A 13,194-nucleotide genomic window follows, 5' to 3' on the forward strand; every position below is an offset into this window, starting at 1 on the left:
TTTTGTGCAAAAGAGAAATTTTTATTGCAAACCATTAAATTTAAAATATTTATTGGTCTAATGTAATCCACGGCAAAAAAAGACACATTATTATGTTTATTTACACAAACACATAAATAATAAACTATAGCACACATTTGAGGTGCACTTTTTTTTTTTAAAAGTTTGGCCTTAGAGAGAAGCGGGCTTAGTACCCATGGGACCCCCCTTATCCCACAAATCAGGGGCAGCAAGGCATCAATCGGGGTAGCCAGCAGGGTTCGAAGTTCGAACCCACAACGTGGGTTTTGACCAACGAAACACCTTAGCAACTAAGCTATCGCCCCATGATAAGAGAGGTGCACTTTTGCATTTGGGGAAAACTTTTAATGATCTCAGTTTACATAGCTTCCATACGCTTCTGCACTTAAGCAAAAAAGTGACCTGTCCCTTTATACAGAAGCAAAATCTGGAGGCCCCACAGAATCCCGTGGCCTTTCAAGTTTCATGCAGTGGTAGCAGTGGTAAACTTGTACGAAAAAATACGCTTTCTAGAGTGGAAACTTAGGCTGTGCAACATTGGCAGGTGAGGCTAGCGATCGAGGAGGCCGCAGGCCGCGAGCCCAAGCGAACCTCGCCCTCAATGAGAACTCATCAAGCCAAACATTCTGTTGTGAGTCTGAAAGAAACCATGCGGAGATCAACTCTCCACCGGGCGTCTTATCTGTCCTTTCACCCCACAACAGCGGAGTTTGCTCTCATTCTGTGTTCCAAAAACGCCACCGAATCGAAGCTCACCTGCTGCCAAGCCTTTCTTACGCCCACCTCCCCTGCTGCTCCAGCAGTACAGCCGCTCATGAAGGGCTTCTGCCTGTCTTCCGACCATCCGTTTGCACGCCGCACTGTCACCCAATCGCCATCCTTCGCCTCCAGCTCATGGACACTTGTGCCGTCTTTCTTCTCACAAAGTGCCTCACATGCAGTCGACCAAGAGCCAGCAGGCACATCAAAGATCACAGACGTGTCTGATTCGGCATCACTCTCCTCGCTAGCACTGTAGAAATCTAGAGTGGTCCTAGGCGACGCTGTGTAATCCCACTCCTCCTTCGCCTGCTCTTTAACAAAGGGGTGTCCCAAAAGCTGGGCAGCTGTCCATCTTGTGTCGGGATCCCTTTGCAGGCACTTTTTCAAAAAGTCCCTGGCCTCTGCAGATGCAGACGCCGGCAAAGGGGCGTCTTCCAGCGAGCACCCGATTTTGAAGAGCACGGCGGCTACGCTTGCAGCTGATGTATGTCCATTTTGGGTCCCCCAGGGAGGGCTGCCTTGCAGCATCTCCACGACTGTGCACCCCAAGGACCAGATATCCGATGGTCTCCCTTGCTCCACACCTTGCACCACCTCGGGAGCCATCCAGAGAAGGGTACCCCTGAAATACCCCCCAGTTTCTTCGTTTTTCGTTGTTCCCAGCCTCCTGGCTGACCCAAAATCTGCAACCTTCACTCCACATGATCCCAGCAAGATGTTCTGCCCCTTGATGTCAGAGTGTACAATCCCCTGCTCGTGAAGGTAACTCAGGCCTTCCAAAATGCCACGGGTGTAGGATCGGACACGCCCTTCATCCAATCGGCCCCCTGATTTCTTCACGAGGTCAGCGATGCTGCCTCCCTCCATGTACTCCAGGAAGACGTTGAGGGAGAGAGATCCATTTCGAAGGGAGTAATCTCCGCCAAGGCACTGTATGATGCGAGGAGAGTGGAGGCTTTGGAGGACGCTAAGCTCGTTTTCTAAAGCGCTGAGCAGCTCAGGGGAGGAGGGGGAGGAGCTGCAAGGGGTGGATTTTACAGCGAAGAGTTGGCCATGGTCCAAATTGACAGCCAAGGAGACGCTGCCAAAGGAGCCAGAGCCCAAGGGGGAGCCGCGGAGCCAGCGGCGGACAGGAGGAGAAGCGGTACTAGTACCAGGGAGGAGCATTGTGAGGTGTGTGTGGTGTTTAATCAAAGAGCAGAGAAAGGAGGCCTGGAAGGCAAGCCGTTTTTATACTCAGGGTCTTATCTGGCCTCCACGTGGAGTGGGCGGGTGGCAGATAAAGGTCGTTGGTTGAACGCGGACACTTACGTCGGTAGGGACGAATGCGCTCACGCCACGTGGGAAGGCCCTACTACGAGACTGGTCACTAAAATGAGGACGGGTCACCGGACCGTGGTGGACACACACTGAACATGCGGAGAAGCGCACGAAATACCCTAGGCTGCTGCACAGTAATGTAATTTGCTCATGCGTTGCGTCAAGTTGTTGAACTTGAAGTTTCGCGCCTAGTCTCGCGGAAAACATGCATCTTGTTCCTATCACAATGACAAGTGACAACAAGCTGACAACGACCACCCCGTTTCTTGAGCTCTACTCCTCTCATTTCCAAAACAAAACACAGCATCAGCCGTTGGCATGTGATAATTACACGAAAATAGAGATCTTAACCTCATGTATGATGCGATGCTAGCAGCCTAAATGACCATTTATTTTTATTTTTTTGGAAAATATTTGTAATATTAACACTGAAAATATTTACATCGTAGAGTCCTTTTACAAAACTCTTTGAACCCCCATCCTACTCCAAGTCATACTTACTAAAACTAGTATTGGACCCGCACGTTGCTGCGGCGGCAGGTAAAGTTCCAGGAAAACCTCCAAGATTTAGGTCATGTTTTTAAACACAATACATTATTGCAAGTGACTTCATATATACATTATTGCAAGTGACTTCATATATACATATCTCAAAATAACATCCATGTCTCGTAGATTTATAGGGAAAACAAAAATATCATAGTAATGTAGCATACGAAGATGCAAAAAAGGACCAATATTACATATTCTCAAAATGCACCACAAAATACGTATTCTTAGTCAGTAATGTCAGAATCAACAAATTGAATTCTTCTCTTGTGAGAAGGATCATTCATTTGTCTCCTCACAATACGCTCTCTATTGTAAAGCGGTGACCCATCCCGTACATGCTCTACTATCAATGAATCCTGCACAAACGACACAACGATAAATCAAATCTCAAAAGGACCTACACATAACGACACATCGATAAATAAAATCTCAAAAGGACCTGCACATAACGACACATCGATAAATAAAATCTCAAAAAAATCTTATAATAGAAAAACATAATCAAAATTACCTCGTATAATAGAACATCGAGTGGATGGTACATGAGGAGCTCTAGTATAAAACCCATAACGAATACCAATGGTCATGATGGATGTAAGAATGATGCAAAGCATCTGTCCATCTCTCTCCAAAACAAATAGACACCCCACTCCTCATCAGGAACACCGATCCCGTACATCTCGATGCCTTCGTCGACAACTCTTACCATAAACGTATCAATGTCATGCAATATCCTAAAATCAAAGCATAACAAATAGGTTATACAATTATTTATATATAGGTTCAAAAAATATTTATACAATGCCTAATAATTACACTTATACTTACCCATCCCTATAGACATCAATCATAATCCCTGCTACTACGTGACCCGCAGTAATAGGAGCTGACCATAGCGGTGGCTCTGTACAGATAGACATCAGTATAGAATGTCATGTTCCATACTTTGTAATCAAGAAAAGTTATGCAAATATAGAGAATAACTCACCTACTATCCTCGACAAAGGCATGTCCAATGTAAAGGTAATCTTACACATGTTTGTCAAAACATAAACAATAAAAATAGGTACTTTTACCATGGACAAATATGTATAAAAAAAATCACAAAATTAATCAAATTGCAAAACTTAAATAAGAAACCTGACTTGTCACTCTGAAGTCATCAAGATCTCCTTATAAACAATATTGTTTGTTGTAGGTGTATAACTTTTAAGATCATCAAATGAAGACTCCATATTCGCGTTATCCTCAAGTAACACCTTCACAGCATGAGGAGACCGTGCTCGTGACAACGCGACATACAATTGCCCACACCATGAGTAAACACTGGAGTCACCAAATACAACCCTAAGACATTTAGGGTTTGGCCTTACGATTTGTTTATTGACATGCCAAATGCCAGCCGCACGGGAAATTGTCTCCGCCTCATGGTGAATGGTAGTTGGGCCTTGGTGCATATAAAGGTAATCCATGGAAGAAATACTCTTTCACTAACTTTAGTACTACCGGTGATGATTTCAGTCTCCAAGACTTTAGAGTGAAAGGCCTTACATATCATCCGTGTAGCATTACAGAGTCCACGTCTTGGATCCAAGTTACGAAGCAAAATAACAGGAGCTTCTAACTTTAAAACAAAGCAGTGAGATGGATATCCGCCCCGAAGGTCGATTGCGTTCAAAAATTCTGTAGAATATAGGAATGAATTTTCATCATTTTCAAGAATTGAATTTGTACTGAAATATTGCTTAGGCTCACCAGGCATTGCATCTAAAGCTGTCTTATTCACAATATCCACTTGACTGTTTATCGGAGCAAGAATAGCACGCTCACTAAAGTATGAAGCATATGTCGTAGGTGATAGCCAATTCAGAGTATTCCCAATGTACTAAGTCTTTAAGAGTCGATCTTTGCAAGACCATATTACTTGGTAGTGTCACCATTGTATTATCATCGCTACAATCCACTCCATTTCCAATATTCATGACCCACTGTTTAAACTCATTTGCATCCATTAGTATTGCTTGATTGAATACACATATTTCCAGTTAACTTTAGAACTTTGACAGAGTTCCATAGAAAGGAACGACACAATGCTGCATTAACAATATCCTCACGTCTTCTCTTCATAATAACAGGCAAGATTTGTCTAAAATCTCCCCCCATTAATACAACCTTTCCACCAAATGGCTTATCTGAGAATAATACATCTTGTAAGCTCCTATCCAATGCTTCAAAAGCATAACGATGAATCATTGGAGCCTCATCCCAAATAATGAGCTTACAAACTCTCAAAACCTCTGCAAGTTGTCCATGTACAGGGATTTTGCAAGTTGAAGAATTGTTTAGCTCCAGAGGTATCTTGAATCTAGAATGTGCAGTACGTCCATTCGCCAAGAGTAGAGAAGCAATACCTGACAATGCAGTGGCCAAAGTAACATGCCCTTGTCCACGTACTCGTGCAAGCAAGCAATTATACAAATAGGTCTTGCCCGATCCCCCCGGACCATCTAGAAAAAAAATGTCACATGCATTTGTCGCAATTGTATGCATTACAGCATCGAAAGCAACACGCTGGCTATCTGTTAATGTTGACTCCATAGCATTTGACAGTTAGATTGTTTGATAGTATCAAAACATCTCTCTTCCAAAAGCAATCTATTTTCACCTAAGACTTCCAAATCAGTTCTGTTTAATTCAGGCATTCCTTCAAAATCTGCCAATGTCCGTCTCTGAGCACAAAGAATTTCTTCTAAATGCAGTAGTGCATGAGTTTCAGCTAATTGTTCAATACCAGTGAGCTGATCCCTGCTTCTCGATAACTGATATAGAAAATCTTCTATCATTTCTTCTCGAAATCTCTCCCACAATATTCCTAGACAGGAAGGCTCACAAAATAGCAATATAGTACCAAAAAGACATCTCAACTGCAAGGTATTTTGCATGGATGATGCTTCCTCCATACATGCAACCCATTCAAAATCATCTTTCAGTATCCCTCTAGCAATGCAAGCTGGCTTGAAAGAAGGATAGATGTGACCATTGAGCGAACGCAAATCTTCAAATGACTTAGATCCTTTACATATTGTAAGAAGTAGGCAAACATAGTATGCCTCACCTGCCAAAGGAGCTACAAAGTACATGCGCCCTATAGTGTTTCCAATCTTTCTTTTGGTCCATTTCTTCAACCTGGAGTTCCAAACCCATTGTTGAGGGAAATCACTATACAATGTATTGTTTGCTTCAGGATGTTGTTGATTATAGGTAAACCATTCAGTCATAGTAGTCTTGCCTACATTTTCTCTCTGAATAACATCTGCAATATTATCATCATCTCTCAAGATAACATTATGGCCCCCATCTAAGTGTACCTGCAATCGTTGCACATCAGGCTTCTCATTGTGTAAATCATACTCAAAGAGTCTCCAACATGCCTCTGATGCCGAGACGTAACGTGCATCCAAATACCTCTGAATCTCATCGACTACGCAAGAAGCATTAACATCCCCACCTTGTACAGTGCAAAATCTTATTGCTGCTCTGTCATGCCCCTTGTATATGTACTTGTAAAGATATTTCACTGCTGCTATTGTTGAGCATATTTCCACGTTTACATGAGCATTATATGTGACTGAAAGATAAGGGTTATATGGACAACCCATCTATTATATGGCACAACCCATCTATTATCAACATTACACTTTTTCAATGCCATAGTTCTTCCATCATTTCGACACATATACATGGGGTAACCACTCTCATCCACAGTAGTCTCTTGTGCAAAAGCTCATGGATAGTTCCTTGTGCATTTCCCATTATCCATACAAATTGCACTTGTATTGAATGGCCCACAGGGCCCATGGATATTGCAATGCAACACGACATCATGTAGAGTAGGAAACATTTGCTTGTCAGGCAATTCGGCACATACTTAATCTGTCATAGTCTTGGACAGTCTTAGGTTTATGGGCACTATCCAAGATCAATAACGTGTGTGAATGAGGCAATCCTCTTTTTTGGAACTCAATGACACTCACATATCCAATCACCTTACCAAAGGGCTCCTTCTTCACGATATTTTTCATCATATCTGAATGTTTTTGGTGAAATACTCTAGTAGTCAAATCAGCACATGCACTTTGCCCCGGGAGTAAAGCATCTAATACCTCTGGCCACTTTGGGTTACAGGTGAAAGTAATGAATAAATCGAGCTTGCCCTTTGAACGAACAATTGCCATGGCATCGTGATAAAGTTGATACATTTGTCGTGGCCCACCAGTAAAACTAGTAGGTAATACTATTCTGCTTCCCACTATCCTTCCTGCAACACCACTTCCACTTCCTTCTACATGAAGCATGTCTGCTAAACCACTATAAACCTCTGAACACAAACTTTTTTGATTATGGTGGCGTAGCCAAGATAATCGTGACTCTTCAACACTGCAATAGGCATCAACCATAAACTATTGCAACAACAACCTTCCACCACGTAGCAAGCATGCATTTGTATCTGGGTGAATTTTCAATCAGCATAGTATTGTCATTGAGTCACACAATGACCATTTCTCAATGCACTCACTTGTGCATCAGCATAAGGGATTCTCAAGTGCCATCCATCCTCCCCTCTTGGAAATAACATGACGTACAAAAGAGGCATATAGCACCTATGCAAATTAGAGATGTGTTTGCATGTGCCTTCTCGAGTATGCAATAAAATATCACAACGACAAACATTATGATCATCACCTTGACCAATCATGATACCAGCAATCTCGAAAGCTGTTGTTTGGCATTGAGTACTGCCTAGATGTGGATTTCGTCTCACATATGGTCATTTTCAATTCCAAACTCGGATTGTCACTCAACATTCTTCCCACATACTTAAAAGCTTGTGCAAATGGATTAGAAGTGTGCATCATGGATTGAAGTGCTTCTAGGGTTGTGGATTCCAATCCATTCATGACACCTAATCGATTTTGTAATTCGTGCTCAGTATCAAACACATACAACTGTGCAAACTGTGGCTTAGGATTGTACATATTATTGGGGACCAAGGACCCAATCCGATGATAAACAGTCCCATACACCTTGAAAGTATAGACACTACTATTGCGAAAGAGAGAGTCATCTATTTGTGCACCCAATGACGAAAAAGCCAACACACTATTATAAGCCCTGATGTTTTCTTGAAATTTTTTACTTGTAGTGTCACTACCAATCAAAAGAGACCTTAATGGCTCAGGTGGTACAACAAGTGAAGGAACAGACACACGCCCATGTTTACAACAATATTTGCCAAGAACCTGTCCACAACTCATCTTCTTTTCACTTGCCCAATAACTATGCTCCACAAAACCCACACTCATGTGTCATCCCTCCTAATGAGTGGCTTAAAGTATATCAAAGGCCAAGTAGCTACATGTATACCTTGTACGGGCGGGAGTTCATGGAGGATAGACAAAATCCCTCCCTTTCTTTTTTCAAATACCTAAGAGGGAATTTCTCCAATACTCTCCCTTCTTATTGTATTAACAAATGGCACTTCTCTCTCTTCATGGGCAAAAAAGGAAGACATTGTAATTGCAATACCCTCATTTACTCTTCTAGTTGCATTATAAGAGGTCCTATTTCTAGCGATGAAGCGACGGTACCCTCTTGTAAGTCTCAAACTTTCAACCAGTGATATCCCTGAATAAACTCCACTTGCCATTTCCCTTATTATTTCTTTCAAAAGAGTCCTATTCCTAGCAATTTCACGGTGGCGAATACTTCTAGCACTCTTGTTAGATATCCTTTTATCTCCACACCTAGGGCAATTTGAGACCTCTTAGTGCTAGATTGAGGTAAATACATCAAAGTTTCTTTTGCTACTTGTTTTTGTGCAGAAAAGGTATCGGTTTCTGCAAGAATCCTATGAGTCTCTTACAGGTAACATTATGCAAATGAGGTTCACTATCCCTCGACTCCTATGCACATTTTATTTTTTCATTTCTTCTTCTTTTCCTTGGAGCATTCAAGGAAATGGTCTGAAGAGGACACCTCAAACTACCTGTCTCTACCATTCTTGTTGCCACCATAAACCTAATTCCATCAAGTATTCAATTAGAAGGAGTGGCACATTGAGTATAAACTCATTTTCTTTATTATAAAATAGTAAACATTAAATAAAAATAACAATATTTTTTTCTATAATAGTTGTGTATACACATAATATACAATCCCTCATGAGATTTTCTCCAATCTTCACATATATACTAAAAGATTATAAAGCTCTCTCTCTCTCTCTCTCTCTCTCTCTCTCTCTCTCTCTCATTAGGAAATTTTTGAGCTCATTTTGGGGCCCTGTAAGGAAGTTTGACCGGAATATTCTCTCCAAAAAGGGGCACTGGATAAAATTTTTGCAAACGAACTCCAAATTTGTCGGACCTCACATATTTAGATTCTACTCTTCAAAAGCTATCCATTGATATATAACACGATAGGGTTCGGAGAAGGGACAAGATAGATACCTAGAAGATTCCTTTTTGTTACGTGAATCTTTCCTAGACAAAAAGGAATCTTCTAGGTAGGTAACGTGAATCTTTCCTAGACAAAAAGGAATCTTCTAGGTATCTATCTTGTCCCTTCTCTAAACCCTATCGTGTTATATATCAATGGATAGCTTTTGAAGAGTAGAATCTAAATATGTGAGGTCCGACACGTTACGTGAATCTTTCCTAGACAAAAAGGAATCTTCTAGGTATCTATCTTGTCCCTTCTCCGAACCCTGTCGTGTTATATCCGACAAATTTGGAGTTCGTTTGCAAAAATTTTATCCAGTGCCCCTTTTTGGAGGGAATATTCCGGTCAAACTTCCTTACATGTCCCCAAAATGAGCTCAAAAATTTCCTAATACTCTCGGGATGACATTTACCCACCTAGGGTCAAGTCTCCCCATCGATTGGGTAGAAATAACCATCTAAGTCAACGTTAACTAAGCGGTCTCGTCTCAAGTGGGTGTGTGTGTAAAGAGGACAATTCTCACTACCTTCTATCACCTAAGCGTGGTAGAAATGGCTAGTGGAATTGCCCTTGGAATGACATTTACCCACCTGGGTAAATGGCTAGTGGAATTGCCCTTGGGATGACAGTTACCCACCTGGGTTCAAGTCTCCTCGTTGATTGGGTAGAAATAACCCTCTAAGTCATCGATGTTAAGCAGTCTCATCTCAAGTGGGTGTGTGTGTAAAGAGGACAATTCTCACTACCTTTCTATCACCCAAGCATGGTAGAAATTTCTAGTGGAATTGCCCTTGGGATGACATTTAGCCACTTGGGTTCAAGTGTCCCCATCGATTGGGTAGAAATAACCCTCTAAGTCGACGTTAAGCGGTCTTGTCTCAAGTGGGGGTGTGTGTGTGTGTAAAGAGGACAATTCTCACTACCTTTCTACCACCCAAGCGTGGTAGAAATGGCTAGTGGAATTGCCCTTGGGATGACATTTACCCACCTTGCTTCAAGTCCCCATCTATTGGGTAGAAATAACCCTCTAAGTCGACGTTAAGCGGTCTCGTCTTAAGTGGGTGTGTGTGTAAAGACGACAATTCTCACCACCTTTCTATCACCCAAGCGTGGTAGAAATGGCTAGTGGAATTGCCCTTGGGATGAAATTTACACATGTATATGTAAATGTATATGTACATGTGTATACATGTATATGTACATGTATACACATGTGTATATACATGTATATATACATGAATATACATGAATATATATATATATATATGTATATATATACATATATATACATATATATATACTTATATATACATATATGTATATACATATATATACATATATATATATATATATACATATATGTATATATATATACATATGTATATATATATATATATATGTATATATACACATATATATATACACATATATATATACATATATATATACACATATACATATATATATACACATATACATATATATATACATATATATATACATATATACATACATATATACATACATATACATATACATATACATATACATACATGTATATACATATATATATCTATATATATATCCATCCCTCTGACTTAAGCTAGATTGTGCTTGTATGTAGGTAGGTGAATGTCATAAACTTATTTGATCTTTGCCAAGTTTCATCTTTTCTCATGAGCATTAAAATCCTTATGCTCTTATCAAACTATACCGAACTATTCGTATTTAAAAATCATAAATTCTAAAAATAAACATACAATTAAGAAGAAAAACAAAAATAAAGCAAAGTTTTGGTAGCTTACCTCAAAAGACAATATGGCAACCCTATGAAAAGCTAATGTACCTACATTGATCCACAAAGTAGAATAGATGAGAGCTCTTTCCATCCCCTTAACTTCATTTCACATTTTTCTAGTTGTCAAAATCTATGGTTCCTAATCCTTAAAACTTACAAATATAAAAATACCAGACAAAATTTATAATCCTAAAACATTACATATATACTTATAAAAAGATAATAACAATGTCACAAATATTACAAAAACATTATAAAATCAGCATCCAATGTCTTCCAATGACCAAACCAAGCTTAGAAATCTCTCTCTCTCTCTCTCTCTCTCTCTTCCCCCCATGTACATATAAGAGACAAAAAGCCATAAAAAGAGAATTTTCTATAAAAACCATTAAAAGAGATATTCTCTATAATCTCCATATAAATACTAAGAGATTATATCCACATATATAAATCTCTCTCTCTCTCTCTCTCTCTCTCTCTCTCTCTCTCTCTCTCACAATGATATCTGAGAGACAAAAAGGACCATCATTATCATTCGAGTACTTAGAGCCCAAATTTACAAAAAGATAATATTGTCATCATAACCATTACAAAAGGATCATAACATCAACTCCTAATAATCGGTGAACCAAATGAATAATTACATTCCACGTGTTTGCAATCTATAACTCATTTTGGTAAGTAAAGGACCATCATTATATCATTCGAGTACTTAGAGCCCAAAGTTAAAAAAAGATAATAGTGTCATAAGCATTACAAAAGGATCATAAGATCAACTCCTAATTGGTGAACCAAATGAATAATTACATTCCACGTGTTTGCAATCTACGACTCATTTTGGTAAGTAAAGCCCCAAACCTATTCAATGTTACTTTAAGGCTTGATACTTCCATTCCAAGCCTATCAACATGGGCACTTAACTTGTCTTGTTGCTCTTTTATAGCATCAATTGTCTTTCGACAACCAATATCACAAAGGTGTGCTTCTCCGAAAGCACCAAATGTATCCATTATGCGAAGGTAGGTAGCTTCGACAATATCCTTGATCTCGTGATTGCCACATAATGGCAGAAACTAATTCTCGAGTTGAACTACTCTCCCCACTTCCATGATTTCTTATGCACTCACCAAGACCAGCAATCAAGCTCTCCACATTTAACACATGGGAGTTTGTGTAATTGACCAAATGGAGTATATTCTCTGATGTTACATTTATTGTCTTCTTTCCATTTCGAGTCTTCTTACCATGGTTACGTTGCACCCACTTAGCAGAGGTTTTTAGTTTCCTCTGGCATTGCTTAAAAGCATGCATTATTCATTGAGTCTTCTCATTATCTTCTCTTACCTCAAATTGTTGAGGTCTTGAATACTCTGCACGATGGCTTCTATCCTCAATGTCCATGGAACACCTCACAATTTCCTCCTCGTTATCCATACTGTACATCATTTAGAAATATATTAATGAAATATTTTTTTAGTTTTATTTAATCTGGAAGAAATTATGGATTATGAAAATAATCCAAACGGTGAATCACAAACTAAATCACACGTACGTAGAATAGATTAAGACCCAACTACGCTCAAGTGAATGAATGGTAAAAAGGTATCCACATGAATATATATATACATACACACACACACACACACACACACACACACACACATATATATATATACATATATATATATATATATATATATATATATATATATATATACATATACATATATATATATACATATACATATATATATATATATTCATGTACATATATATATATATACATATACATATATATATATATGTATGTATGTATGCATGTATAGGTATATGTATATGTATATGTATATGCATATACATACATATATATATGTATATGTATATGTATTTGTATATACATCTATATATGTCTGAAGGCGGTTCACCTAATTTTAGCTTTTAGGAAACTCATTTAAAAAGATGGATGAAACTGCGGGCTCAAGGGATTCACCTAGGAATATGTAAAATATCATGTGAGTTAAACAAAAGGAGCTTACACTTTCATCGACTTACATAAAGTTTTACATAAATCCTCGATTTTCTAAATACAAAGAATGAAAAAAGTTGTAAGTTTAATCATAGGTTATTACCTTGAAGTTAACAAAATGGGTATATTTAAAACATCAAGCTTCATAGATCAAAGAGTTTTAAACTACTCCTTTAGTGAACTCCCTTACACTTATCGTGAGAACCACTCTCTTTGT

General features: G+C 39.1%; 1 protein-coding gene across 1 annotated transcript; it reads right to left on the minus strand.

The window, feature by feature from the left end:
- Positions 1-335: 335 nt before the first annotated feature.
- On the minus strand, positions 336-1,996 carry LOC147637135 (mitogen-activated protein kinase kinase kinase 17-like). The gene has a single exon (XM_086800741.1). It carries the CDS (start codon positions 1,948-1,950, stop codon positions 712-714), a length of 1,239 nt encoding a protein of 412 aa, XP_086656867.1. The 5' UTR covers positions 1,951-1,996; the 3' UTR covers positions 336-711.
- Between the last annotated feature and the right edge of the window lie 11,198 nt (positions 1,997-13,194).

This window comes from Cibotium barometz, chromosome 7, assembly GCF_041138505.1.
Source record: "Cibotium barometz isolate CiBa-2024 chromosome 7, ASM4113850v1, whole genome shotgun sequence".
In the NCBI taxonomy this organism is placed as follows: Eukaryota; Viridiplantae; Streptophyta; class Polypodiopsida; order Cyatheales; family Cibotiaceae; genus Cibotium; species Cibotium barometz.

Coding starts and splice junctions, on each gene's coding strand:
- LOC147637135 (XM_086800741.1), bottom strand. CDS start 1,950: ATGCTCCTCCCTGGTACTAGTACCGCTTCTCCTCCTGTCCGCCGCTGG.